Consider the following 26365-nt stretch of genomic DNA (forward strand, 5'->3'; position numbering starts at 1 on the left):
CCTCTCGGCCCGGGATCCACAGCTGGGCGGCTGAGCCAGGCCTCACAGGTGAGGGGTGAGGCTCAGGAGGGGCAGCCCGCTGGTCCAGGGCCCCAGGGTTCAGGCGGGTGGAAAGTGGGGGTAAGATCCCTCTCTGGATGACGGCAGGCAGCCGGGGGCCGGGGCCAGGCCTGCTCTCACAGATCCGGGCACCGCAGCAGGTGTTGGGACCTGCACTCAGGTACACTCGCTGCACCTGTGCATACGCCTCAGGTTCGCCCCCTCTCCCTGCACCCCCTGCTTCGTCTGCAGGGGGGCAGATGCCCAGGTAGAAAGGCCTTTCGGGGGTGCCCCCGCCTCGAGACACCCAGAGCAGGGAAAGCCTAGTGCTCTGAGCAGGTTGGCAGTCAGCCTGGAGCACCACGTCCGGCTCCCTCGGAGGAACCTGGACGGTGGCAGATTTCGCTATTATCTCCGAAAGCGGCAGCGGCCACCGGAAAGGGATCACAAGGCAAAAACGGGGGACATGGGGTGAGAGGACAAAAGGCAGCCTTAGCTCACCCCCATTCTTCAGAGTGGGCGGGCCTCAGAGACGGAGGTGCTGCCCTGAAGGTCACACCCAATGCCCCCATGTCCCTGCCCCGGCCATGCCCCCAGGGAGAGAAAGGATACATGCAGGGGACAAGAGGCCCAGACAAGGCTGGTGGGGATGGGCAGCCCCTCTCGCCACCAGCTTGGCTGTTTTGCTCTCAGCCTGTGGATGTCCAGTCTCCGGACTTCTCTGGGCCTCTTGCCTCATCTTGGAGGGCAGCTGTGACAGTTGCCCATCCCAGGGACCACACCCCAGGCCTGGCGTGTTCCCTCCTCCCGGCAAGTACACAGCAGTCTGTCCTTTCCTGCTCCTAGGCAGGTGGGTCACCCCCACCCCTGGATCCCAGAGTTCAGGCTTGGCCAACCAGAGCATGGCATCTCCATAGCACATACCCAAGTCAGCTGAGATTCCATGGACTTTGCCAGACTGTCAGGGAGAGAAGCTGTCATTCATCTGGGGAGGGGTAGACAGGCCCTAAGCCTGGGCTGCTGGCCACTAGGGGAGGAGGGGAGCAAACGTAGAAGGAAGCTGATCCAAGAGGTGAAGAGAGGCTGTGTCCTATTAACATAGTTGGAGCCCTTGATCCAACTATACCTGAAGCTGACACCATCTCTGGGCTTTTTAGCTACTTGAACCACTAAGTCGTTTCTTCTTACTTTTTTGTTTCCTCTCCTTTTTCCTTTTCTCTCTCTCTGGCTCTTCCTTTTATGCTTAACACTCATTCGAATTGGGTTTTTGTCCTTGCAGCCGAGAGAGTCCTAATAAGACCCATAATATGAATTCAGTTAACAGTGACAAAGGTGAGTAGATTACTCCTGCACAGGCCCAGCATCTTAGCTACGGAATCAGAGCATGAGAGCCAGGCTCTGCCTCCTCCCCAGCCCAGTAGACCTCAGCCATGGGAGGACCTTTCCATGGGGGCATTTTTTCTAGGTCCCAGACACCCTAAGCCCCACAGCTTGAACATGATGGAGAAAACCAATCACGACCCCACCCGTGGGACCCCCCCCCCCCCGCCCCAGCTCGACACCCACCCTGCTACAGAAAGAACGGCACAGGCACGTAGAAAATTTCTGAAATAGGCTTCTGGGTTTTTATTCAAAACAACACGGTGGGAGCTGCCACTTGGTTTCTCTATGCCCGGGCCATCTGGGCCAGCAGGGACCAGCGCCGTCAGCAACCAGGAGGGAAGTTCATTCACACCATAGAAACTGTACAGCGACTGGGAGTGCGATAGTCACAGCGGCAGGGCCAGGCTGAGGGCTTCCTGGAGGAGGCGCCCTCCGCCTCCTCTCCAGGCCGCAGCTAAGCTGAGGCTCCACCAGGAACAAAGACAAAAAAAAAAAAAAAGAAAAAAGTACGTGTATCTGGGCTAAAGAGCGGCTTCTAAGACCCCAAGCCCTTACACAGCGCAGCAAAGAGGGCCGGAGGTGGCCCTGGACACAGAAGGCTCTAGGGGAAGGATCTGGCGGGAGGACGGGCCAATGGGCTGAAACCGTGCACGCTTCATCCTTTAGGGGACTGTCAGGCGCAAAGGCGGCCAGGGAGGGGACAGGAAGAGGGTTTGACCATGGCAGGCCACGGCCCCTTCGGGTCTTGGGTCCATCTGTGGGGGTGCCGAGGCTCCCGCCAGCCACCACTCCACAGAGCCCCGTGAGCAGATGGCTTGGGGTGCCGGCACCAAGTTCTCCGCTCTCCCCGGGGCCAGATCTGTGCGACTTAGGGTAAGTTTGTGCTTTTGTGATGAACAGGTCGCAGGATCAGGAGGGCAGAGGGACCATCCAGCCAACCCTTAACCATTTTGGCTTGTCCCAGCCAGGCAATCGCGGCTAATCCCCTAACTCCTGTACACAGGAGCTCACAGGAACAAAGCCAAGCGCCTGGGAATAGCATCTGGAGCCCTCCAGGAAGAAACGCCGTCTCCCGTGACCCCCCCCCCCCCCCCCGCCCCGGCCACCCTGGTTAACCAGGTTAACCTGGTGACACTAGGGAAGCCACTTCCCCGGTCTGTGTGTGGAACAGCAGCACACGCGGCTCAGGGCCACCATGCGGATTAAAGAAGATGACGCCTGGGCCCAGAAACTGGACGCTGCTGACCAGCACCGGATGCCAACCCTCGAACCCCAGTCTGTCCTCCACTCGGCCTTTCCGGGCCCCACGTCCCTCTTCCAGGTTCCAGCACACACCCGTCCAGGAACATGTGGACAGGCACGCTGTCTCCCCTCTGGCCCGATCGCTCAGGGCCAGAGCAGTGCTGGGAGGAAGGGTGAGGCAGAGCTACCTGTGACCTCTTCTGCCCTGGAGGGGCACCCCGTAACAAAACAATCAGCACGGCAAGGGAGGCGGCACAAGGCTCCCGGAGCGGGCAGCTTGGGGCGCGGGCCCGGCCTCCCCCACCAGCCGAGGAGCCGGCAGGAGCAGGTGCGGACAAGACCCCCGGGGTCTACACGCTCCCTGAGCGGGAGGGCCCGGCCGACCCCTCACCCCGGAGGCTGCCATCCTGGGAGGGGGGTTCCTTGCTTGGGCATCACCTTGGCGTCCTCACGGCGGCCCACCGTCCACGCTTCTGGGTGAGGACGGCAAAGCTCCAGAGGCTCCAGGGCTCACCCTGCGCCACCCCCCACGCCATCTCCGAAGGGAAACGCTTTACAGACCGCAAAGCTCAAGCCACCCATTACCTCCTCCCTGGGCTGCAGCGTCCAGGCCCCAAGTGCCCAGGAGGGACCGGAGCCCATCCAGGCAGCCAACCGCCCAGTATCACTCGCCAGCCTGGCCTGAAGGCAAGTTCTTTAAGGTCAGGGTTTGGGAACGGGGCCCCCTCGGCAGGGCCCAGCAGAAGCCATTGAGGAGATCTCGCAAAGGCGAAGGGCCTGGTTATTGCTGAAGTGCCGTGTCCCCCAAACTTGCAGCCTTCCCCCTCCCCAGGACTCTGCCTGTCTGCAGACGACCTCCTCCACCACACTCCCAATGTCCTTCTTCAAAGTCGCCTTAAATCCACTCGCTTTTGAAAACTTTGCCTTGACCTAAGCAAGGTCTGTGAAACCGTGGGTCCAATGTGCTGTTTATTTCCTAATAAATACTGAAATAAATGCGTAACTCTTCAAATAAAAGAAAAAAACACCCATCTGTGAGCCCATTTGGGAAGCACTGCTATTTGAAACTTGATCTGTAGCCTGGGAAAGTGGTGGGGACAGGGGAGTGGGGCTGGTCCTAAGGCTAGGCAGGTGCCCCCGCCCCTGCTTAGAATCTTATCAGGTCTGCTTCTCCCTGAACTCCACAGGAGGGGGGCAGAGCTGCTCAGGGGGTCAGCGGGGAGCAGGACCTCTCAGAATGACCATGACCCAAGGTCCGCCTGGAGGGTGAAAGGTAGTTAAGTAACTGTCACTGGCTGTCTGAGCCCAGGGGGCCCGCAGGGCACCCTGGCCAGCACAGACCAGGCAAGTACTCTTGACCTCCAAGCATCTCATGGCCTGCCTAATACCCTTTCCCCTTCCTCTCTCCTGCAGCCTCCGTGCCTGCCCTCGGCCTTCCTGGGGGCAAAGCCATGGCAGACCCCCACCCCTGGAAGTGCCCACTGGCTGAGCCCCCTGCCCAGCCTTGGAGCTGCCCTCCACCCCCACCCCTGCGCTAAGAAATTACAACTATTCACCCCTGATTTTCCTAAAGAAAGACGTCTAACTGGTTGACTAAGAGTGTGCTCTGGGGCATCTACAAAAGACTGTTCACAACAACTAGACAGTCAGGAACAAGACAGACACCCCAATACGTGGGGGGAGGATCTTAGCGGCGTTTCTTCTTTAAAGGAAAAAAAAACGCACCCTGAATTTCACCTCTTCTTCTGGGCCTGTCTCCCCGGCCATGGGACTTCAGAGGCCTGAGAGCCTCTCCCAAACTACTCCCAACCCAGGGGAGACACCAGAAAGCTCAGCCGTTATCACGCCAGCAGCCCCATCTGCCCTGGGGTAGGTTTGGCCTGGGTCCTAAGCATCAGGCAAAGGCCCTGTCCAGGCGCCGGCCTGCGCCCCCCAACTTTAGCACTTTCTGGAAATCATAAGCTCTCAGTAAAAAAAATAAATAAATATATATGTCTGTCTCTCTCTCTATATATGCATATATATATTATGTATATGCACGGGAAGGACCACAGCTGGGCCACGGCTGGGACCACCACCGAGCCTCGGCTAACCCAGACCCTGCTCAAGCCCACCCTCTCGGCGGCCTGGCGCTGGCCGGCCCCTGCGCGACCCCCAGCTTGTGGCCGAAGTATTGCTGCCTGCCCCCCTGGCTCCTGAGGTAAAAGAAGGTGAGACGGGGCGTCCGGCCGGGCCCCTGCAGCCTTCATCTCTTCCTCTTGCTGGCGGCCTCCCCCGGCTGCAGCTCTCCCGGGGCGGGCGGCAGCTCGGGCCGCGAGGGGGCCGGGCCCGGCGCGTCCTTGCTGCGGTCGGCGGCCCAGGAGGGGCTCCGGGCCAGGCCGCGGGGCCGCGAGGGGGCGCGCGGGCGGCCGGAGCCGGCGGCCAGGCTGCTGGTGCTGCTGAACCTGCGGGCGGGCGTGAGCCCCGGCGGCGGGGGCGGCGGCCCGAAGAGGGACGTGAGCGACAGGCTGCTGAGGGTCTCCGAGTGCTCGCTGCCCGCGCCCCCGCCGCCCGCGCCGCCCCGGCCGCCCGCGCCCTCCTCGTCCGAGGGGTCCATGGAGTCGTGGTGGGTGCAGCCCGGGCTGGTGGAGCCTCCGCTGCTGTGGCTGCGCTGATGCGCCCGCAGCCCGCGCAGGGTGAACAGGCCCCGGCCCCGCAGGCTGAGGCGGCGGCGGGCGGCGGGCGACAGGCCGGCCCGCGGGCCCAGTGCGGGGGCCGGGGGCCCCAGGGCGCGCCGGGGACTGTCGCTCAGGGTCAGGCTGTCCTCCAGCGTGGTCTGCAGGCTGCCAGCCGAGCTGCTGCGGCTGGCCTCCAACGACGTGTCGCTCCCCGTGGCCTGCAGGGAAGCAACAGGGGCTGGGGGCCGCGCAGTGTCCCCCAGCCCTGCCCCTCCTCCGGCGGCCTGCCCATCCCAGGGACACAGGCACGTTCAGCCCCTCCCGAGCCTCAGGAACTCCCTCCCGAATACGCCCAGGACCCCACAGCCTCTCCCCTCCACCACCCATCCGCGCTTCTGGGTGGTCCTCAAGGAGGTCACTGGCGGTGGCCTCCGACTGGGTTCCCTGCCCCACTGGGCTCCTCCGGTCCTCAGCTGGGAACCAGGGTCATTTTACTCAAATGCAATCACATCGGTCACACGGTCACGCCGTAGCCTCAGGGACCCACCCCACCCCTCTGGGACCTTCCTTCCCACCAATCTCCCCCTTGCCTGCCCCCAGTCCCTAACCCCACCCCCCAGCCCCAGCCCCTGCTGCCTGGAAATCTCTTCCCCAGACACCCACATAGCTCACCCCATACTGCCTTCCCAGAGCCTTGAAATGCTCCCCGCAGAGCCCCTTCCCGATGCAACATCCTCTCCAGCATGCATCACTCTCAAATCGACTGTGCTTTTTATGCATTTATTTTGGCTTCCCATCTCCCCTCACACACCCCTGCAACACAGAAACTAAGCAGTCCACTGTGCAGCCTCCCAGCCTAGCACACAGCCTGGCACAAAGCTGGGGTCAGCGGTGGGACCAGCGCCGTGCCCAGCTCTGCTGCTGTCATACTGTGTGAGCGGGGGCAGCTCCTGCTCCTCCCTGAGCCCTGGCACCCACAGAGCCTGTCCGCTCTGTGCCCTCTGCCTGCCCAGGAGGTGGCCCTGGCCAATGCTGTACAGGAGGTCCTGCAGGCCAGACCTCCCATCCCCCAGATCTGCCCCTCCACCTCCACCTGGACATCAAGGTCACACTCAGATGTTCCCCAGCAGGAGAGCTCCCGGAGACAGGGAGGCGCCCATACCTGCCGGAGGAGGGTGCAGTTGACATTCGGCGACCGCAGGGATGCCCAGGAGCCCTGCAGGGCAATCTTGGGGAGCGTCCCAGCGCCAGCCACCTTCTCCTGCCCTTTCTGGCTGGCAGACACAGCAGGGTGGAAGAACTCCGCAGGCATGGGCAGGAGCGGGCTGGAGGCATCCGGGGAGAAGGGAGTCGGGGGTGCAGCTGGGGAAGGAGGAGAGGAGGAAGGGGAGAGGGCTCAGGCTGGTGGGTCCCTGGACGCTGGGCTCTAGGCCCGCAGGCAGAGAGGGCTTCCTAACAAAATGACTGTGAGACCGTGGGTAAGTCTCCCTCTCTGAGAGTTGGTGTCTCCACTGCGAAACCCCTGTGACTCCTGGCACGCGCAAAAGCAAGCCTTTGGAGCCAGCGGACCCAGGCCCCAGGACCCCTGGTTTCCTTCCTCTGCGAAACAGGGACCACAGGCCTACTTGAAGGGGTGGAGAGAAGGCTGTAAGAACAAGAGCCAGCTGTGGGGCTCCCAGCCCGGGACCAGGTGCACAGCAGATGCCTGCCACGATCAGCCACCCTCTGAGGGTCTGGACACCCCATGGGGTCCAGCCAAACCTGGGGACCCCTCTGGGAGGGCAGGCAGGGTGGGCACTGCACTGGATGGGCAGAGCAGACGGAATGCTGCTGGACCTGTCTGGTCTGCTCTGCTGGGGATGGAGAGGGGCAAGGAGAGGGTGAGAGGAGGGCTGGGGCAGACCTGGGGCAGAGCCAAGATGGCTAGACAGCTTGAATGCCCCCAGCCAGGGGAGGAGGGGTTCCTATTCTATATCATCTTATTATTTAAGGAACACACAAATGAATGATTAACTAAAGGGGATGGGATTTCATTCAATCAGAATGGCTCTTGGGTCCTGTGCCCTGACATCTGGTCCAGGAAGCCTGGGGTCTGGGGTCTTGGTACCTCAACCACCAAGGTTGGCTTTAGGGAGAGTCCTTGGAAAAGTCACTCCACCCCCAGCTCCCAGAAGGCACTCCATGCCAGGCCTTCCAGAAAAGTACTTGGGGTGGGCCCAGGGTCTTGGGAGTCTCTCTTCTGCTGAGCTCCTCTCTCTGCCCTCTTCCCCAGCCAATGCTGGGGAACCAGATTCCCATCACCCTCCCAGGGGACTAGAGGTGAAGGTGAACCCGAACGATGAACAGATGACCTTGGTCCTCTCCTCGTGCCCACAGCCCAGCCTGAAGCTCAAAGCACAAACACAGGATGTTAAAGGTAGGGCCGAAGGGTACATTTCAGGACATTTTACAAAAGGGCTACTGAGGCCATGAGGCTTCCTGTGGTTCAACATCTCCTTCTGTGAGATCTGTGGGACAAACGCCTCTCAATTTCAGCTCCAGAAAATCACTATGATAACTTGGCATAATTTTGGATAATTTTCCTTCTGTTTAATGAGAGCTTCGTGTGACCTGTTTCCCTTTTCACCACAGCTCCTAGGAGCTCACCATGAATCTCCTGGGCTTCTGGTGTAATTGCTAACTCACCTCTCTGTCTTACTGATCTTTTGTCATGGTTACCTCAGACCTGAGAGTCCCATCTTTTATTGTCAAGTACCCATCCGGCTCTTCCTGGACTCAGTATAATAGTCTGGGCAAAGACACTAAGGAAAAGCAGTCGGCCAGCCCCTCTGAAGCGGTCGCCGGAGACTGGGGCCGCGGGGAGCTGGTGGGGGCCCCCACCCTCACCTCGGCCGCTCTCATGTTTCAGCCAGGACCGGACGGGGTTGGATGGGACAGTCTCCCTCTCCCACAGGAAGTTCTCAGGATCCGACGAGACGGCCGTGTTGGACAAGGGGAAGAAGCATTCGCCCCCCTCTCCTCCGTGCACGGGCTCAGGGGCATCCGGCTCACCCTACAGGAAAGGGAGGGAGACGGGTCAGGGTGGTGGAGAAGGGGACAGAGGCCGAGCCTGCCCCAGCTGCCTTTACGCCCCTGCTCCATGGCCCGATGCTCGGGCCGCTCTCACTGCCCGAGATGGCCTTCTCCTCGCCTCTCCCACCTGCCCACAATCGTCATCTTCTAAAACCCGGTGAAAGGGCCCCACTTTCAGGAAGCCCTCTCTGGTGTTCCAAGCAGGATGCGGTTTCCTGCTCCCTCACTCCTTTCTTGACCCCGAGACCCCAAGGGTCTTCCTTGTCTCTGTAGCCGAGTGCCTGGTACAGACCTGGGCCCCGTGTAGAAGTCAAGTGCAGGTTGGCGAAGGGATCAGAAGACAGGTGGAGCACTGCGGGGCCTCCCTGTGAGCACGATCTCTCGGACAGGTCTCTTCGCTTCCACATCCATAAATGACAGAGTAAACCCTCCTTCCTGGCTGTGGCGCCCGGAAGCTGCCTGGCAGTCCTTCCGGCACTCCCTAGGCCTTTCCTCAGCCCTGCAGGCAAGGTGACCCCCGCCCAGCAAGCTCCTCCAGAGCTGCCTCAGTGCCCCCTTCCAAGGCAGATGGACCCCCCCATGACTTCCTCTATGAGTCCAGAACAAAACCAGACGACACCCACCAAAGGCCAACCAGGCCCCAGAAATGGTGACCCTGACATCCTGTGTAGGGGAGAAGCACAGGGGTGCGGGGAGATGCAGGAAGGGGCTGGGTGGCTGTGGGGGCTGCAGGAGTTGTCAGCTGTTAGGGAGGGGAGGGAGGGCGCAGGGAGGGAGGGAACTAGAAGGTGGAGCTGATGGACGATGGCCCTGGGGACAGTGGTGCCAAACCCAGTCTGCCCTGGGGGCCTAGGGGAAAGAGCTCTCGCGGGCAGGGCTACTGCACCCCTACCTCAGGCCAGGCAGTGCCCCTCCCCCTCCACAGTTCTCTTACATCCCAGCCTCGAGGTCACAAGCCCAGCAGCAGACCCCTCCTGCCTAAGTCTGCAAGATGAACCCAGTGGCCCTTCCGGCTCTCCAGGCCTCCTCGGACCACCAATCTCAGGGGCAGAAGCTGGGTACCGGCCCCAGGGCTGGCCTCCCTGTTCTGCTGTTGCAGCTGTGTGGGGTGCGCAAGCCGCCTCACTCCTCGGAGCCCCCATTTACTCAAGTGCGAAACGGGGCCAATCCCCAGTACCAAGAATCGGGAGACAAAACCTGAGTGTAAGTGTCTGACACACAGTAGGTGCTCGCATCTGGTCCCGCTCCCCTCCGTTCTCTGCAACCTTGAGCCCCTACGCCCCATGGGTTTGTCCTGCTTGGAACAACTCCCATTAAATGAATAACAAATATCCAAATAGGGGCGCCTGGGTGGCTCAGTCGGTTGAGCGTCCGACTTCGGCTGAGGTCATGATCTCCCGGTTCGTGAGTTCGAGCCCTGCATGGGGCTCTGTGCTGACAGCTCAGAGCCCGGAGCCTGCTTCGGATTCTGTGTCTCCTCCTCTCTCTGCCCCTCCCTCACTTGTGCTCTCTCTCTCTCTCTGTCTCTCAAAAATAAATAAATGTAAAAAATAAATAAATAAAAATAAAAAATATCCAAAGAAACGAGCAGTGGCTGAGGCCACTGACTGCCATGACTGGGGCCCTAGCTGGGCCTGTTGCTGTGTGACTTCAGATAAATCACTCCACCTCTCTGAGTCCCACTGCCCTCACCTGACCCACCAGAGATGGGGGCCCACCACACAGCAGGTGCTGCATAAATGGTGCACTGGGAAGCAGCAGTGTCCTGGCCGGCCAGGCAGAGGCCCCGCGGGGCCACTCACCCTGCTGTCTTTGGGGCCGAGTGGGCAGGCCGTGGGGCCCTCCAGACTCAGGTCATCACCCAGCAGGATGGAGGAGGACTTGTCTGAGTTCAGGGAGAAGGCCTCCGTCTCGGCCAGCTGCACCTGTGGGGAGGGGCGGCGGCCTCAGTGCGTCCCTGGGGCAGGGATGGGGCAGGTGCGGTCCTCCGGAAAGACACGGGCAGGTGGTTAGGGGTGAAGAGACCCGCTGAGCGTGGGCGCTATGCCACCACACTCAGGGAGCCCGGTCCGGGCAGGGGGTGGGGGTCAACACGATGGCATCACAACCGGCAGCGTGCCAGGCCTGGGCTGGGCCCAAGGGCGGGCTTGTTGCCATGGGCTGCGAATGCTGCAGCTGGCCCACTTGCCCCCGGGCCCAGTGCCCCTCGAAGCTGGCCGGCGTTGGCCAAGTGGGCCCAGGCTGTTCCCTCGGGTTGGCCCCCACCGCCAGGCGCCAGCTCCCTCCGAGGCTGCCCTCACCTCTTGCTTGTCGTGGTGACACTTCTCGCAGCCGGCCGGCGAGGAGTAGTGATGGAAGATGGAACCGGACAGGTTGTCAATGATGGTCAGCTCCCCCTCCAAGGAGTCCTTGATGATTAAAGAGACGCTGTCCAGCCACAGGTTCTCCTAGGCGGACGAGGACGGGGTGGGGACAGGCGGGATTATCGGCCGGGTCCGGGGACTGTGGGGTGGGCGAGGCTCGGCCGCCCTCCCGGTTCTCTGCGCCCGTGGCCTGGGCCCGACCCCCTCGTCACAGGGTCGCCCCTTCGGCGGGGCAGAGCAGGCCGGGGCCCAAACGACCGAGGTCTCTGCCTGAGGCCTCGGAGGCCCAGCTGCCCCTCCAGCCCCGCAGTGCCGCCCTCGGCGACCCTCGCGCCCTCTCCACCCCTGCCCACCTGGGCCGGAGAGTAGCAGCGCCGGCACAGGCGGCCCTCGGCGTCACCCCCGCCGCCCGGCCCGCCCGGGCCTCGGCCGGGCGCCCCCGGGGAGCTGGTGGGCGGCCGCGGGCTGGGACCCAGGCCGTGGGCCATCTCGAGCTCCAGCTCGGCGTCCATCTCGGCGTCCTCCTGGGCCTCCTTGTTGCTGTCGTCCAGGTGCTTCATGAGCACGGCCACCACCACGTTGATGAGCACGAACTGGGCCGTGAGCACGAAGCTGACGAAGTACAGCGGTGACACAAACTGCAGGCTGCTCAGGCAGCTGCGCTCATCGTGGGTGCAGTCCCGCAGCGTGTCCTGCGGCGGGTGAGGGCCAGTGAGGGCCGGTGAGGAGCCGGGGCCCCATCCCCGCCCTCCTGCGCCGGGTGAGGGGCCGGTGAGGACCTGGGGCCCCATCCCCGCCCTCCACGAGCCCCTCCCTGCCCAGCCCAGGCCAGACTGGGGCCACAGCCAGAGAGTCTCTGCCAGGTGAGGAGCAGCTCCAGGGCCTGGACCCAGGAGGAGCGAGGCCTGCAGCCCCAGACCCGGGCTATGGGCCCCAAGTCCTGGCCTCGGGCAGAGTCGTGTCCCCTAGACGCGGAGCACCGATCCCAGAGCGGCAGTTAGGAGCTGACAGAACGCGTCCTGGGCTCATCGCCACCTCACTGAGCTTTAGAGCCCCAGGCGGGTCCCTCTGCCTCCCTGTGCCCGGCACTCCCCTCCCGCGTGCAGTGAGGCGCTGGGCAGGCAGGGGTCCCAGGAGCGAGCGCTGTCAGGAGCCTTGCTCCCAGAACCCAGACTGGTTTCTCTCTCCCCACGGGTACCTTCATGATCCCATTCCAGTTATCGCCGGTCGAGACCTGGAAGAGTGTGAGGAAGGCCATGCCGAAGTTCTCGAAGGTAGCGTGCCGGCTCATGCCCTCGCATGGGTTCTCATCGTTGCAGACTGAGAGAAGAGAGGAGGTCAGCCCTGTCTCACTGCAGAGTCCCCTGCCTGGCCCGCCCTGCACCCGGGCCTCCCGGCCCCGTCTCGGAATCCCCGATCCTCAGAAGCGCGTGTGGACCGTGCCCAGCCCGCAGATGGAGAAACTGAGGCTCAGGGAGGGCTCACACAGCTGGCACTCAGACTCCGGTGAGCCTGGCTCCCCGCCCCCTCCCCCCACTCATATATCAGGTCCTCAGAGAGAGGATGCAGGGGTGAGGGCCAGCCCCCAAGGGAGCATCGCTTTCTGAAACCAGCCCTGTGCAGGGCCGGGTCGGCATGGACTATGTTGCCCTCGGCCTGTGCCCTGCCCGCTCTGCTCTCCAAGTCAGGGGTCTGCTGCAGAGGCCTGGAGGATGCAAGTGAATCCAGGCTAGCTTCTCAAAAGCTACTACCCGTCCCCGGGGGAGGGTGTAGATGGCTGAGGGTCACCTCAGGGTGGGGCATCTCCCCACCACCGAGACCCTGATGTGACGCTCTGCGGGTGTCTCAGGCCTCCCCACCCTGCCAAGGCCCTCCTCCAGGCCTGTTCCACCCCACGCCACCCCCCCCCCCCCACCAGCCCAGGTCTGCTTCCGGAGTCACTCACCCAGCTTCCCGAAGAGCTCCACGCCGAGGGCGGCGTAGATAAAGAAAAGCAGCATGAAGAGAAGGCCCAGGTTGCCCACCTGTGGGGAGAGCAGGCGGGGCGGGGCCAGCCTGAGGGTCAGGCTCCAGTGCCCATGTCTGCCACCCCGCAGTGACCTCCCCGGGGGAGGCCGGGTCCCACACGGGGCACCGAATAGTAACAAAACGCTTGTGCAGCCTTTCCCATGGGCGGCTGGTTCAAGCGCCTCGCATTCATCGGCTCGTTCACTCCACACGACCATCCGTGAGCTACGTTTTACTCCATTCTTAAGACAGAGTCGTGCTGCGTGGTGAAGTGACTTGCCCAAGGTCACACAGCTAGTAAGTGGCAGGACTGGGATCCAAACCCAGCAGGCTGACCGCAGGCTCACAGCTGCCCCTCCACACACCTGTGTCCCCTGCCTGAATGCAGAGAGGGAGGCAGGGAAGTCTCAGCAACAGGGCTGCCTCCTCCCCGAAGCCGTCCTGGATCCCTCCGGTCTGACAGTGTGAGTGTAACCGGGGGACCCCTGTCCCTGTCCTCTGCTGGTCTGAGAGGTCCTTGAGAGCAGGGACATGGCTGGATTAAGTCGCATCTGCTGCCTCAGGCCAGCACGGGGCCTGGCCGTGGAGAGAAGTGCACACAGGAGTCGGGCAGGATTGTGAGCCCCAGAAGCTTCCTGCAAACCCAGCCACCCCCATCCCACAGCTCCTGTGGGAACAAAACGTCCCAGATGACAAACCTATTTCAAATCTATCCATACACCGGAGACCGCCTTTAATTCGGGCAATGGTTAAGACAAGGCTTGAACATACTCTTGCCCTGGAAATGGAATACCTCCTAGAGCCCTCAGAAGGCCTGCACGAACAGAATCAGAAGGGGGTTTGCGTCGATTGCTCCAGGGTAAACACGTTAGCCACAAACTCCTATCGTTCCTCTGCTCCAGAGGAGGATTTCCTTCTGAGCTGCCCTACAATCCTGCCAATTGTGTCCAACTAATTAAAAGATGCCCTATTCATTAACGGTACGAGCACCTCTTAAGCAGCTACAAAGCAAGGCACTGGGCACGGCCCTGGCCCTCGGGTCAGCCTCCCTCCCTGCGCAGGCCCAGGTGAGCCACGCTTCTGAACCAGGACGGACCTCACCTTCCCCATCAAGCCCTCCCTCCACCTCCAGCACCTCCCTGTGCTTGCACGGCCGCGGCAGCCTTCTCACGGGCCTCCCTGCCCCCAGCCTTTCCTGCAACCCACTCACCTGACGGTCAGTAGAGCAACCTTCTAAAAGGCAGCTCTGCCTGAGGCCTCCCTTGTCCAGAACCTCTCGTGATGCCCACTGCCGACAGGCTGAAGTCCAAGTTTGCTGTCCTGGCATCGAAGCCCTTTGTGACCTAGCCCTGTGGGCCCCTTCCCGGCCTAACCTTCCAACCCCAGACTCCAGCCACACAGAAATCAGATGCCATTTGCATAGTCTGTTCCCTCTGCAGGGAGAACCCTCCCTCTGTCTTTGCCTGGTAAATGCCTCTGCCCCACCCCTCAAAGCCCAGGTCACAAGTCACCTCCTCTGGGAAGCCTTCCTTGTTGCCTCCTCCCTCTGCATCGGGCGGGGCTCGGTGGGAAGTGTCATTTTCATACCACTTTATATAGAATGGAGGAGGAAAGGTGCGACGTCCATATGACAGCTAACAGATTGTGGGGGATTAAGGTGCTGATGTAATTCTAATCACTATTATGTTTCCTACTTGAAGGTGGGTCCTCCTGGGCATCTCCGCGTGCCCTGTGCAAGCTCAGGATTGCCTAGGGGTCAGGGCATCGGAAAGGCGGAGGAGGAAGGCATAAGGAAGCCAGGGAGGCTGGGGCCTCACGCTCCCCACCCCCATCCCTAGGGAATCTTACAGGGCACCTCCTATAACCCAAGTCCTGAGCCCTGCCTGATGAGCTTTAATTGGTTGTTTCACACAACACCCCTCGAGATAAGCACTGTTATTATTCCCACTTCACAGGCAAAGAAACCGAGACGTGAGAAGTTAAGTAGCGTGCCCCTGGCCTCACAGAGGACTAGGCCTTGATAAGAGGCAAGGTGGCTTGAGTCTGGGCTCCAACCCACCTCCTGTCTGCACACCCCCCACCAAGCCCAGCTCACCCCCACCTCCCATGTGCCAACCCCCTCTGAAGACATTTCCTGTCAAGAAAAACCACGTCTCTTTGAGTGCACACCCCGCTTGCTTTCCAGCCAGACCCGATGCGACGACCCGTGCGGCTGTCCCTTTGTAAGCAGGCTGCTGGGATGCTCACACCAAACGAGAATGGAACTCGCTAGCACCCATAGCCCAGGTCCCCGAGAGAGTCAGCTCTTCCTCCACCTTCCCAGGGTGGCTAATCTTTCACCCTCATTTTTATCATGCAGTATTCGTGCCCTTTAAAACGCCTAAAATTCCCGAAGACTAGATGAGTCACAGTGAATAAATGAATGTGCCTGAGGCTCACCTCAGAGCAGGTCACCCTGAGGGGAGGGGATGTCTGGGACTGCAGAATTCCCAGGAGAATGAAAACTGCACCCTCTGTGGCCCTGATCCTCTCTCCCTTCCACTGAGCAATGGGTGGGGGGACTTGCCTTCATCCTGGGGTTTCCACCCAGGTCAAGGTCTCACGATGTCCCCCCCAAACATGTCCTATCTGAACCGCCCCCCCCCATTCACATCACCACCTCCTTCTGCCAAGCCAGTCTATAAGGTCAAGCTCAAAGTCCCCTGACGCCTTCCCTGACTTCCCCCATGGAGCATCAGGACCCCCATCCCTCTCTCCCACCACTTTGTAGGCCTCCCTACATTGCCCTGCGGCATCTGTCCTTCCCGGTAGTCTGTCCTTCCCACTCCCGAAGGCAAAATATGGCTCCTGAGAGCCCAGCTCAGCGCCAAGAACAGAGCAGGCCTTGGCGAGCACCTGAAGTCAGGAAGACAGGGGCAGAAGGGACCTTTCCATCTCCCACAGCCCCCGCCTCACACTGCCTCTTGGGAGACAGGATTCTGCCAGGGCTCCGGGCGGGTTGGAGGAGAAGGAAGTGGAGGCCAGAGTGACACCAGTGAGAACCAGGCGGGCTTCCAGGAGGAGTGGCTCTTACCTGGGGCAGAGCTTGCACCACGGTGTCCAGCAGGGCCCGCATCCCCGTGGCCATCTTCAACAGCTTCAGCACTGCGGGCGAGACCCAGCCCGGCCCACTCAGCCCCGGCCAATGGCGATGTGCATGTGCACGTGTGTACGTGTGTAAATGAGGCAGCAAAGTGAAAAGCGGAGGCGCACGTGAGCAAAGGGGACGGCTCTGTGACGCCACGCTGGAAGAACGTGGGTGCCGCTGAACGAGGGGTGCACAAAGACACGTGGGCACAAGGCGTGGACGTCGGTGTGGAAACGTCCCAGGAGAAGGAGGGCACGCGCAGTGGGAACAGAGTGTGTCAGCGAGCACGAAATTCACCGAGATGAGATAAAAGCCACCAATGGGCGCCCACATTTCTCCCTTCCCTCTGGCTAAAGAGGGCTCCGGTGTGAGGTGCTGAATTTCTCTGCGCCCCTCCCCACCTCGGACCCTGGAGGCCATAAGCTGTGGCAGGTGGAAAAGCAGGAGGCACCTGGGCCAGGCCTGAGGCAGGAGGTTCTTGAAAGAAGTGGAGGGACAGCCTTGGGGTGAGGTGCGGGGGCCGCCGGGGGAGGCCAGGGTTTTAAGAAGCATAGAGGCCTGGGGGTCCCAGCCAGTGCTGGACACATGCCCACGGGGAACTAGAACTGCATGCCGGAATGTTCCCAGCTGCCCCGGGTTCCTTTCATCCCAGCCTGAGACTGGTCTGCACGGGGCACGGTGTTATGAGGAGGTGCGGGTGCAGTGAGCGGTCTGTGGAAAGGATGCACGTGTACACACGGGGGCCGGCTGCCGTTCTTCTCCCTGCTCCGCAGCCCATTACCCACCCACGCCCCACCCCCTGCCTGTCCCCAACCAACCCCTGGGAGTCCCAGCCCGCCCCCGCCCATCCCCAGCCCATCCCCCTCGCCCCTCGCCCCTCACCCCGAGCGATGCGCAGAACCCGCATGATGCGGATGATGGTGGGGTTGATGGGCAGTGCCGCGTTGATCTCAATCTCCTCCAGCGTGATGCCCATGACCGACAGCAGCACAATGGCCAGGTCCAGCTGGTTCCACCTGCTCAGCCGGGCAGAGGAAGGCAGGAGTGGGAGGCAGGGTGAGGGGCACTCCGGCTTAGAAATGCCTGGGTTGGGAGGAGGAACTTCCCAGCTCTCCACCCTCCTGCTGTGGCCCACGGGGATGTGTGGCCACCCTCCCTACTAGCCCCACCAGACCCCACTGGGTCTGGCTCCCTCTCTGCCCCCCACAACCTCCAATCCCTCAAGCCAGAGGCTGACCAGGCTAAATAAATAGCTCTGGCCTCCTGCCGGGGAGGAGGAATGAGCTATGGCTTCTAGATCTGAATCTTGAGCCAGATGCTTCCTCCGTGCGGCCTTGGGCTAATCCATCAACTTCTATGAACCTCATTTGTTCCCTCTGAAAAGAAGGACTAGTGTGAGGTATGCCCTGCTCTGCCTGTAGGTTGCGGAGAACCCATGAGAGACGAGCTGAAGAGGCTTGGGAGAATGTCCTGCAACCATCAGGAAGAACCATAATCGCTTCCTGTTCAGGGCCGCAGGCAGCACCCGGGGGCCGCCGGCCATCAGTGCCCAGACACTGATTGGTTCCCCTCCTCTGGCTGCTCCAGGCCTCCCCAGGGGTCAGGACTGCTCCCCCACCCTGCAGCCCACTCAGTGCTGCCACCCCAGCCCAGCCAAGCCACTCACCGGTCCTTGAAGAAGCGCCTCAGCCCAAACGCCACCAGCTTCAGCACAGCCTCCAGCACAAACACAGTGGTGAACATGTAGTTGCAATACTTGAGGGCTGTCTCCAGGGACTATGGGGGGCAGGGGGAGGGGGCAAAGAGAAGCATGATCCAAACCCCATGATCTGCCACTACCTTCTTCCACTCAGAAAGCCTCTCTGCCTTGGGGCATCTGGGTGGCTCAGCTGGTTAAACATCGGACTCTTGATTTCGGCTCAGGTCATAACCTCGCAGTTTGTGAGATCGAGCCCCAAGTCAGGCTCCATGTGCTGACAGCTCGGACGGAACCAGCTTGGGATTCTGGCTCTCTCTCTCTGCCCCTCCCCCACTCATGCTTCTTTCTCAAAATAAATCAATTAACTTAAAAATAAAGTCTCTGCCTTTTAAGGAGAGAATTTAGTCCACTCACATTTAGTGAAATGGTTTATATATCTCCTTTTATTCCCTCCACTTTAATTAATGTGGACTATTTATTTTACATTGCTGTTTCTTCTTTCTGATTTCTGCTGGTCTGGTCCAATTACCCCTCTTTGGAGACAGTATGAGATAATGGTTAAGGGTCACGGTTAAGAACCAGACCGCTTAGATATGAATCCTGGCCTGGCACATATTACCTATTTACTATGGGACCTTGGACAAGTCACTTGATCTTTCTGGGATTTAGTTTCCAAATCTGTAAACGAGGGATGATAATACCTCAAATACCTACCTCAAAAAGTTACCGTGCAAATTAAATGAGGTAATAGTCCAGTGCTGGGCCCATAAGAAATACTTGGTATTATTATTCTACTTCTTCATGTTAATTTGGAAGTTCTACAATTGCTCTTCATTCTGCCAATGGCTGCCTTCCTTTCCCCTGCACTTATAATATACCTTTCCTGTCGTTTAAAGTAAGAGATGAATTTCTCACATGGAAGTTCCGCTTCACCCTTCATCCCTCCAGCTCCAGTAAGGTGAGGCTTTTAAAATGCACTTGCCCTTACGTGCTCCTCATGTGGCCCTCACAAACACTGCTGGTAACTAGTTGGGAACTGGGCATCCTCTCCCATGCCAGTGTTTGCCTCCGATGGTCCTGCCACCTGGAAGCCCCTCCCCCAGGCTCCATATGCCCATGCAGTAGTGGAGGCCACGTAGTAGGCCCTGAATGCAAACCTAAGTTCTAATCCTGGCTCTACTACTTACAGGCTGAGTTATTTGGGTAGCATTTTTTCAACGTTTTTTTTTTTTTTTTTTTTTTTTTAATTTTATTTTTGGGACAGAGAGAGACAGAGCATGAACGGGGAGGGGCAGAGAGAGAGGGAGACACAGAATCGGAAACAGGCTCCAGGCTCCGAGCCATCAGCCCAGAGCCTGACGCGGGGCTCAAACTCACGGACCGCGAGATCGTGACCTGGCTGAAGTCGGACGCTTAACCGACTGCGCCACCCAGGCGCCCCTGGGTAGCATTTTTTTCTGAGCCTCAGTTTCCTCAGCTACAAAATGAGATGAAAGAGAGAAAGGCCCCTCCCCCATCTTGGGCCGCTGTGAGCATTAAAGTTCATGTTTGTAGTGTGTTTTGCAGACACACTGAATACACCACTGTCACCGGACCCATGTTCAAGGCAGGGCCCAAATGTCACCTCCCCGCTCCCCAGGAACAAGTGACATTTCCTTTTCTCTCATTTGTCCCACCAGGCCATGAGCGCCCTGGGCACAGGACCCCGAATGGGGGTGCTGCTCAGACCCTTCTGCCTCACCGTGGCCCTGGGTCCTACTGAGGACCCAACCCTCCCATGTGACCTCAGGCTGGGGCTGGGGCTGGGGCTCACCGTGGGCTGGTTGTAGTGCTCCAAGGACATGGTGACCACATTGAGGCAGATGATGAAGGTGATGAAGATGTCCAGGTAGTGGCTGGTACACATGGAGTGGATGAGCAGCCGGGTGGGACAATAGGTGGCATAGTAGGGCAGACGCTGGGCCTCTACAGGGGAACGCGGGGCGGGGGGCGCGGGGGGCACAGACCACAGAGGGTTGGGGCCAGGTAGGGAAACAGAGCACAAGAGGGAACAGCAAAGAGGAGGGAGGAAGCAAGGGGAGAGACGTGAGAACACCCCGGGACTTGAGAGTCAGACTCAGGTCTCCTCCGCCCAGCCAGGGGGCCACAAGGCAAAGGGGTAGGAGGTAGGGGAAGGCAGCGAGGAGGGCGGGACGGTGACCGTCCCTATCTACCCCAAACATGCCCACGGGGCACACAAGGGCTCCGGGTCTGCTGCTGCAGGGGTCCCACAGCTCAGGGCTAGGCGTCCGGGCCTTTGCCCTCTGCTGGGCTGAGCCACTGGGGAGTCGCCGGTGGACTCCGGGTGGACACCGACAGGGGACGGGGTCACCCAAACAGGCGGATGCGGAAAGAAGGGGCAGGGCCAGGGGCACAGAGTCTACCCTCTGTTCCCTTCCTGCTCCCAGGGTGAGACCCAGGCCTCGGCCGCCGCACCGGAGGGACCAGGGGCGCAGGCGGAGGAGGCCTGGGCCCGGGCCGGCCCGCCCTGTGCGGCCACCCACTCACTCCGGCGCTTCTTCTCCAGGCGCCGCAGCCGCTTCTCCTCGCGCCGCCGCGCCTCCTCGGCCTCCTGGTGCTGCCGGCACTTGTGGAAGTTCTCCACCACGACGCCCACGAACATGTTGAGCACGAAGAAGCTGACGATGAGCAGGAAGGAGATGAAGTAGAGCAGCATCCAGGGGTTGTGGTTGGGCACCGGCTGCGGGGAGCAGACGGGGCTGAGGCAGGCGACGGGGCGGCGCGGGGCGCGGCGCTTTGCAGAGGCTCGGGAAGCCCCCCCGCAAGCAGACCCTGGCTCCGACACCCTCACGGACTCCCACTGGCCTCGGGCGAAACTCCGGCCCCTGCCCTGGCTCGCGCAGGGGGGCCTCCCGACCTCGCCGCCCTACTTACACCCTCCATCACCTCCTGCCCTCGACGCTCAGCTCCCCGAACACGGCGCTCTCTCGCCTCGGGCCTGCCCCTGCCTGCTGCTGCAGCCCCCCTCTTCCTCCTCCTGCCCTTGGTTCCACCCGCACAAGGCCCTGACCCTCCGCGCACAAGCCGGCTGGGAGCGCTATCCTTGCACGGCAGGGGGATTTGCTGAAGCAAACGGAACAGTGACTTCCGCTGCCCAAGAGCAGCCTGACGGTGGATGACCCGGGCGAGGATGGTGTGGGCTGGGCCGCGGCGGGGCTGTGGATTCTGTCGATTCCAGTTTCAGACAGCTGGGCCCCAAAGACACCGCATCCCTCTCCCCCCGCCGCCCCCGGCCCTAGCCCACACGCACCTGCTGGTCCACAGCGACAGCATCCAGTCCGTTGTACATGATGTTCACCCAGCCATCCTTGGAGGCCAGGACAAAGAGGGACATCAGGGCCTGGAAGACACGGGAAGGGGAGGGCATGGGGGGGTAGGTGCAGACAGCTCAGGCGGCTCCTGCCCCATCCTCCAGGAGGCACAGAGACAAAGAGGCCTTCCCCGAGGATGCCAACAAACCCTTCCCGAGGATCTACTATGTGCCTGCCATCTACCCGGCAGGGACTGGTGCGGGTGAATGAGGGCTAGACCAGGAGTCCTGGGTTCAGTTCCGAAATTAATTCAAGAAAACTCGTGTGCCCTTTTCCCCACCCACAGAACGCCACTAATACTGAAGTGCCTGCCTGCCAGGTCTGCTGGGAGGGGCAGCCGGAACTTTACATCGCAAGGTTCCTCACAAACACGAGGGCCCCCTGCCGCCATCACCCCAAGCTTGCCTCCAGCACCTGGAAACAGGAGGCCGGGGTACAGCCCAAGCTCTGCCACTCACTGGCTGGGTGACTTGGGGCAAGTTCTTCAACTTCTCTGGGCCCCGGCTTCCTTGTCTATAAATGGCAGCAATTACCCCCACTAACGTGAGACTTTAAATGGAAGCAACGCCCAGGAGACACCAGCCAAGGCTCCTGCACGGACGGCAGGCCAAAGCAGGCTCGTGTCCCCTCCACAGGACTGCGGGCCGGTCCCAGAGCAACAGCACAGCGCCTCACACACAGTAGGTGCTCAGTAAAGGTTTTCTGAGCTGGACGGTACCAGTGCCATTCGTGCAAAGCCCGAGTGCGCTGATACCAGACCACCAGGTCTTGACCAGAGGGCTTGACCAGAGGTCGCACACCCTGCCGCTGAAGATCCCCCGTGCTTCCAGAACACTCGTTCATTTGTTGCAGTCCAGGCCCCAGGGCTGGGGAATGGGTCTCCCGCCTTGCACTGGCCCCTTCCCATCCACCCAGGGCACAGCCTCATCCTCTTCCCGCCAGGTGGGAATGGGGCAGAGAGCTGCCTGGAAAGGGCTCAGGCCCGGGAAGAGGTCAGAGCAAGGGACCCACAGGGAGCCCTCCTTGCCCGGGAGACGCGTGAAGCCCTCACAGGCCAGGGGGCGAGTGTTCCCGTGAGCTCTTGGATCACAGAGGCCTGAAGTGCAGAGCCTGGAACTGAGAATCACAGACCGGTTGTCACTTCCCCCAGATGAGGACACTGACCCACAGACGCCAGAACCTGCCTGAGGGCACACAGCCGGTGCCTGGCCAGCAAGGAGTCAAAGGCTCTGGGCCGTGCTGTGACTCCCCCCAAGGGCTCTGCACGCTGGGAACACCTTACTTCCAGGTCCAGGGGCTTCAGCCTGGCATCGGGCACGCCCAGAGTGGGAAAGGACTAGGGATGCTCCATGGGAGCGGGCCGGGGCCTGGCGCTGAGGTCAGGGAGGCACGGACAACCTCATAAAATGCCCTCACGGGCCTTCCCTTGGCTTCCTGGATTTTAAAACCTCTGTTTTATCAACCACTGAGTTGTTAACAACTTGAAAGGCACTGACTGCTTCTGGGAAATCTGGAGGGGATGGGGGGAGCTCCTGTGTCCCGGTTCCTGACCCTCTTTCCCTGCCCACTCACTGCTTCTCAGTGGCCCCACGGCCCCTCCCAGGGGGCAGGTGGAGAGGGATCCCTCGTCACGTGAGGGGAGCGTTTCAAAGGTATCCGGCCAGCCAGAGGGTCCCCTGGGTCACAAAGACCTCGATCCTGCTTCCTCCTTGTGTGACCCGGGGAAGGCACGCCCCATCTGATCATCCCTGGCCACCTGGGTGGGCCCTCAAGAAACAGTAATTGTGGGGGGAAGCATGAGGCTCTTTGGAAGCAGCCAGGTGGAGGTTCTCAGCTGGGCACTACTCAATGGGTCAAGCCTGGCAGGCCCCCAGGAGAGGAGACGAAGGGCAAGGCAGGAATTGGGCAGGGGGGCCTGCCAGCCCACTGAGGTGGAGAGCAAAGTAGATGGGTGCCGGAAGAGGAACCCCGCCCCCTGCCCCGACCCTGGGCCAGGGGCTTTGCTACACTTTGTCACCACTGCCTGCCTGGTAGGCCACCACGTTCCCATTTTACAGATGAGGAAACTGAGGCTCAGAGAGCCTACACCCACAATAAGAGGCACAGAGCTGAGACTTACATCCAGGTCTGGCTGTCTCTAAAACTCTTGTCCGGGTCCCCTGGGTGGGGGGTGGGGGCCAGAAACCAATGTCCACTGAAGCACCTACTAAGCGTCAGGGACTTGCGGGACACTCTGCACTCGGGATCTCTAAGCTTCATGCTACCTGTGAGGTGAGTTCCACCCCCCACCCATTTTGCAGAAGAGAAAACTGAGGCCTGGAAAGGAGAAGGCACAGGGTCGGTCCTGGCAGAGCAGGACCAGAGCCCGATCTGTGATCTCAGGGCCGCTGGCACTGAAGAGCCGGCACCCCCACCCACTGGGGGGGGGGGGGGGGGGGGGGCGGGTCAGGGCAGGGGGTACGCAGGTGGCGCTCACCTGGCCCAGGTTGTCAAAGTTGTACTTGTGGTGGACCCAGCGGTAGTTGGCAGCCATGCAGTCAGAGCGGTTGGTGATGTTGCGGGTGTCCACACCCAGACAGTGGTAGAACTTGCCCTTGAAGAGCTGGGGTGGGGGCGGGGGGAGGACCACAGGGTTAGTGACGGGTCTGCTGAAGCTCCCAGAGTGGGGGTCAGGGGGCTGCAAATGAGAAGAGGAACCTGTCCCGCAGGGTCACTCCCTCTGTGCACGACGTGGGCCAGGCACCCGACCACACCACCTCACCGAGTCCCCCAACACGAGGGAGGGCTACTCTCAGCCCATCTCACGGATGCGCAGACTGAGGCCCAGCAGTGTTAGGTAATTTCCCCAAAGTCCTAGGAGGTTTAGAAAGTAGCAGAGCCAAGGTTCCCACCCTGGTCTGTCTGACTTCTGGGCTCTTTCTCAGACCTCACTTCAGTCCCGGGGATGCGGGCAGACACTCAACAGCAGGAGAAAGTTGTCTGCACATCCCCAAGGGTGAGAGACAGAAGTAAAGGGACCCTCTCTAGGGACCCAGGCACTCTGCCTGGAAGGGGCGGTGTCACTGTCCACATGGAGTCCACACCACACCCCTCCTGCCCAGGTGGCTGTTACAGATCTCTTAGCAACCCCAAAGCACACCTGTGCCCGGAAATCCTCTGCAGCCACAGCCCCAAACGCAGGACCAGGTGAGGAGCCGGGGGGCCTCGGCGCAAGGAAGAGGAAGGTCTCAGCAGCAGCTCAGACCCCAGAGGGCCCAGGTCATTCTGGCCGTTCCCCTGTCACGAACTTTTACAGTCTGCCTCACTCCTCCTCCCTGTCCAGCCCTAAGGTCCCGTCCTCCTCCTGAGCTCCAAGCCAAAATCCGAGTTGGCTCAAGGCCCTGCCTGTGTCCGAGACTCTCCAAAGTCTCTGCCCCAGAGAAACTGGCCCTAGCTCCTCAGCTGCTGTTCCAGGTCTTTCCCACCTTGGCCCAGCCCACCATCTGGCTCATGTCTCTATGCCAGCCAGAGCTCCTGAGCTCACCTCCACGCATGTGCCCACCTCCCCCGAAATACCTTCCGCCCACCATGATCTGCGGGATCACTTTTCCTTCAAGGCCCAATGCCAAGGCCACTGCCTTCTGGATGCTTTTCCTCTTGCTCCCAGCAGCCCTGTGTTTCTGTGTAGCTTGGACCCCTGTAATCCCATTTACCCAGGCTTCTTTGCACTCAGATGTTTAGGTCTGTGTCTGCCTCCCTCCCTGGACTGAGAGCTCGCCACTGGCAGGGACGGGGATGCTCTACCAGGGCCGCCTGAGCCCCCAGGCTAGTCAACACAAGGTCGGGAGAGTTGAGCGGGAATATGGAGCCCCTTCCCCGACCACGAACTTCACCCCGGCGCCTGCCCAGCCTGAGCACCCCTCACCTGCACCCCCAGGATGCCAAAGATGATGAAGAAGGCACAGCAGATGAGGACGATGTTGCCAATGGGCTTGAGGGAAGAGATGAGCGTCTCCACCACCAGCTTCAGACCAGGCGCTCGGCTGATGACACTGGAGGCAGAAAGGGGCAGAGGCACCCTAAGCCCATAGCCGTGTCTGGAGATGGCACCCACTGCGCCCAGAGTCACCAGGGTAGAGAACCTCAGACCCCAGATCTATATGCACAGGAAGGCACTATGCCCTACCCCTGTCCCCCTGGGGTCCACACCATACCATCATCTGGAGACTGAGGGCCAGAAATGGCAGCGAGCCACCCAGGGACACACAGAAAGTGGGTAGCAGTCCTGGGGGCCACCTTCAGCCCTGCCTCTTCAGCACCCTTCTCCCGCTAGGGTTTCCAGACTCCACCCCCCAGGAACAGCTTCAACAGCCTGGTCCCTGTCCCCGCTAATCTGGCACGTGCTATCAGAGGAATGAGTGGGTAAGGAGGGCTAGGGTGAGAGGTCCACTTAGACCCCGGGGGCTTCACCAGAACATGCAGGGATTCCCCCATCCACGGGCACATCCTCACCGCAGGGGCCGTAGGGTGCGCAGGAGCCGCAGGACTCGAAGGACCCCTAGGATCTTGGCTCCCCCGGCTGAGGCCACAGACACCACTATGTCAATGATCGACACGAAGACCAGAAAGCCATCCAGCACGTTCCAGCTACTACGCAAGTACGCCTGCTCGCCAAAGTACAGGCCCAGCGAGACAACCTGGGGGCGGGGCGATGGGCGGAGTCAGCCCGACTTCGCGACTGGGGGGCGGGGCGGTGTAGCCAGCCTCAGTGAGGGGGCGGGACGCAGACAGGCAGAGGGCTGGGCGGATGGTCTGGCAGGGGTCAGGTACCCCGCTGCCCCCCTGAAACACAGGCCCGGCGAGCCACCCCATTGCCTACTCGCCGCATATCTGGCAAACCCAATTCGATTCAAAGCCAGGTGCTCTGGGCAGCATCCGGAAAGGGATCCTTCCCCTGCACCCCACACCCCCAGCAAGTATCTCCGTGACACTGTAAATGTTCCCCTGCATTCGCCTTTCCCTCAGGATATGAGCTCCTGGAGAGTGACCCCCTCCGGATCCCTGGAGCCCAACCTAGGGGCTGGCACCTAGCGGGGGTGGGCCTCCCACACCCTCTGTGGAATGTGGCTGAGGGACAAGTGAGTGACAAGCTTTCTAAGGGGTTTGCCCAGAGCCAAGGGCCCCCACGCTGGGGGTGGGAGAGGGTCCCCGGTGAAGCTGGGGGCTACCTTCAGCGTCATCTCGCCCACGAAGATGGCTGTGAAGATGTAGTTCGACACAGTGAGGAAGATACGTTCCTGAAAGAAGGGAGATATTGTGGGCCCGGGGGCTCCCCAAACTGCTCAGCCCCCTGGTCGGCCTCTTGCCTTCAGCCAAGGGGCACCCTGCTGCTACTCGGGTCTCAGGAGGCGTCCCATCTCCAGCGG

At 60.9% G+C, this 26365-nt stretch overlaps 1 protein-coding gene across 6 annotated transcripts in view; it reads right to left on the bottom strand.

The window, feature by feature from the left end:
* Positions 1 to 1641: 1641 nt before the first annotated feature.
* The window catches only part of CACNA1I (calcium voltage-gated channel subunit alpha1 I), a 115821-nt gene continuing 91097 nt past the window's right edge, over positions 1642 to 26365 (bottom strand). For 5 of the 6 annotated variants that reach the window (XM_058741228.1, XM_058741225.1, XM_058741224.1 and 2 more), the window contains 18 exons: positions 26168 to 26236; positions 25452 to 25636; positions 24865 to 24991; positions 23437 to 23562; positions 20900 to 20989; positions 20137 to 20329; positions 19403 to 19554; positions 17557 to 17666; positions 16773 to 16906; positions 15837 to 15907; positions 12702 to 12780; positions 11955 to 12076; positions 11110 to 11448; positions 10694 to 10840; positions 10196 to 10318; positions 8208 to 8373; positions 6484 to 6683; positions 1642 to 5539 (listed from right to left, as the gene is read on the bottom strand). In XM_058741228.1, coding sequence (XP_058597211.1) covers positions 4910 to 5539; positions 6484 to 6683; positions 8208 to 8373; positions 10196 to 10318; positions 10694 to 10840; positions 11110 to 11448; positions 11955 to 12076; positions 12702 to 12780; positions 15837 to 15907; positions 16773 to 16906; positions 17557 to 17666; positions 19403 to 19554; positions 20137 to 20329; positions 20900 to 20989; positions 23437 to 23562; positions 24865 to 24991; positions 25452 to 25636; positions 26168 to 26236 — 3063 coding nt within the window. In that variant the 3' untranslated portion in view covers positions 1642 to 4909. The remainder of the gene's footprint in view (positions 5540 to 6483; positions 6684 to 8207; positions 8374 to 10195; positions 10319 to 10693; positions 10841 to 11109; positions 11449 to 11954; positions 12077 to 12701; positions 12781 to 15836; positions 15908 to 16772; positions 16907 to 17556; positions 17667 to 19402; positions 19555 to 20136; positions 20330 to 20899; positions 20990 to 23436; positions 23563 to 24864; positions 24992 to 25451; positions 25637 to 26167; positions 26237 to 26365) is intronic. The other variant, XM_058741223.1, reaches the window with a different exon arrangement.

The sequence above is a fragment of the Neofelis nebulosa genome, chromosome 8, assembly GCF_028018385.1.
Source record: "Neofelis nebulosa isolate mNeoNeb1 chromosome 8, mNeoNeb1.pri, whole genome shotgun sequence".
Lineage (NCBI taxonomy): Eukaryota > Metazoa > Chordata > Mammalia > Carnivora > Felidae > Neofelis > Neofelis nebulosa.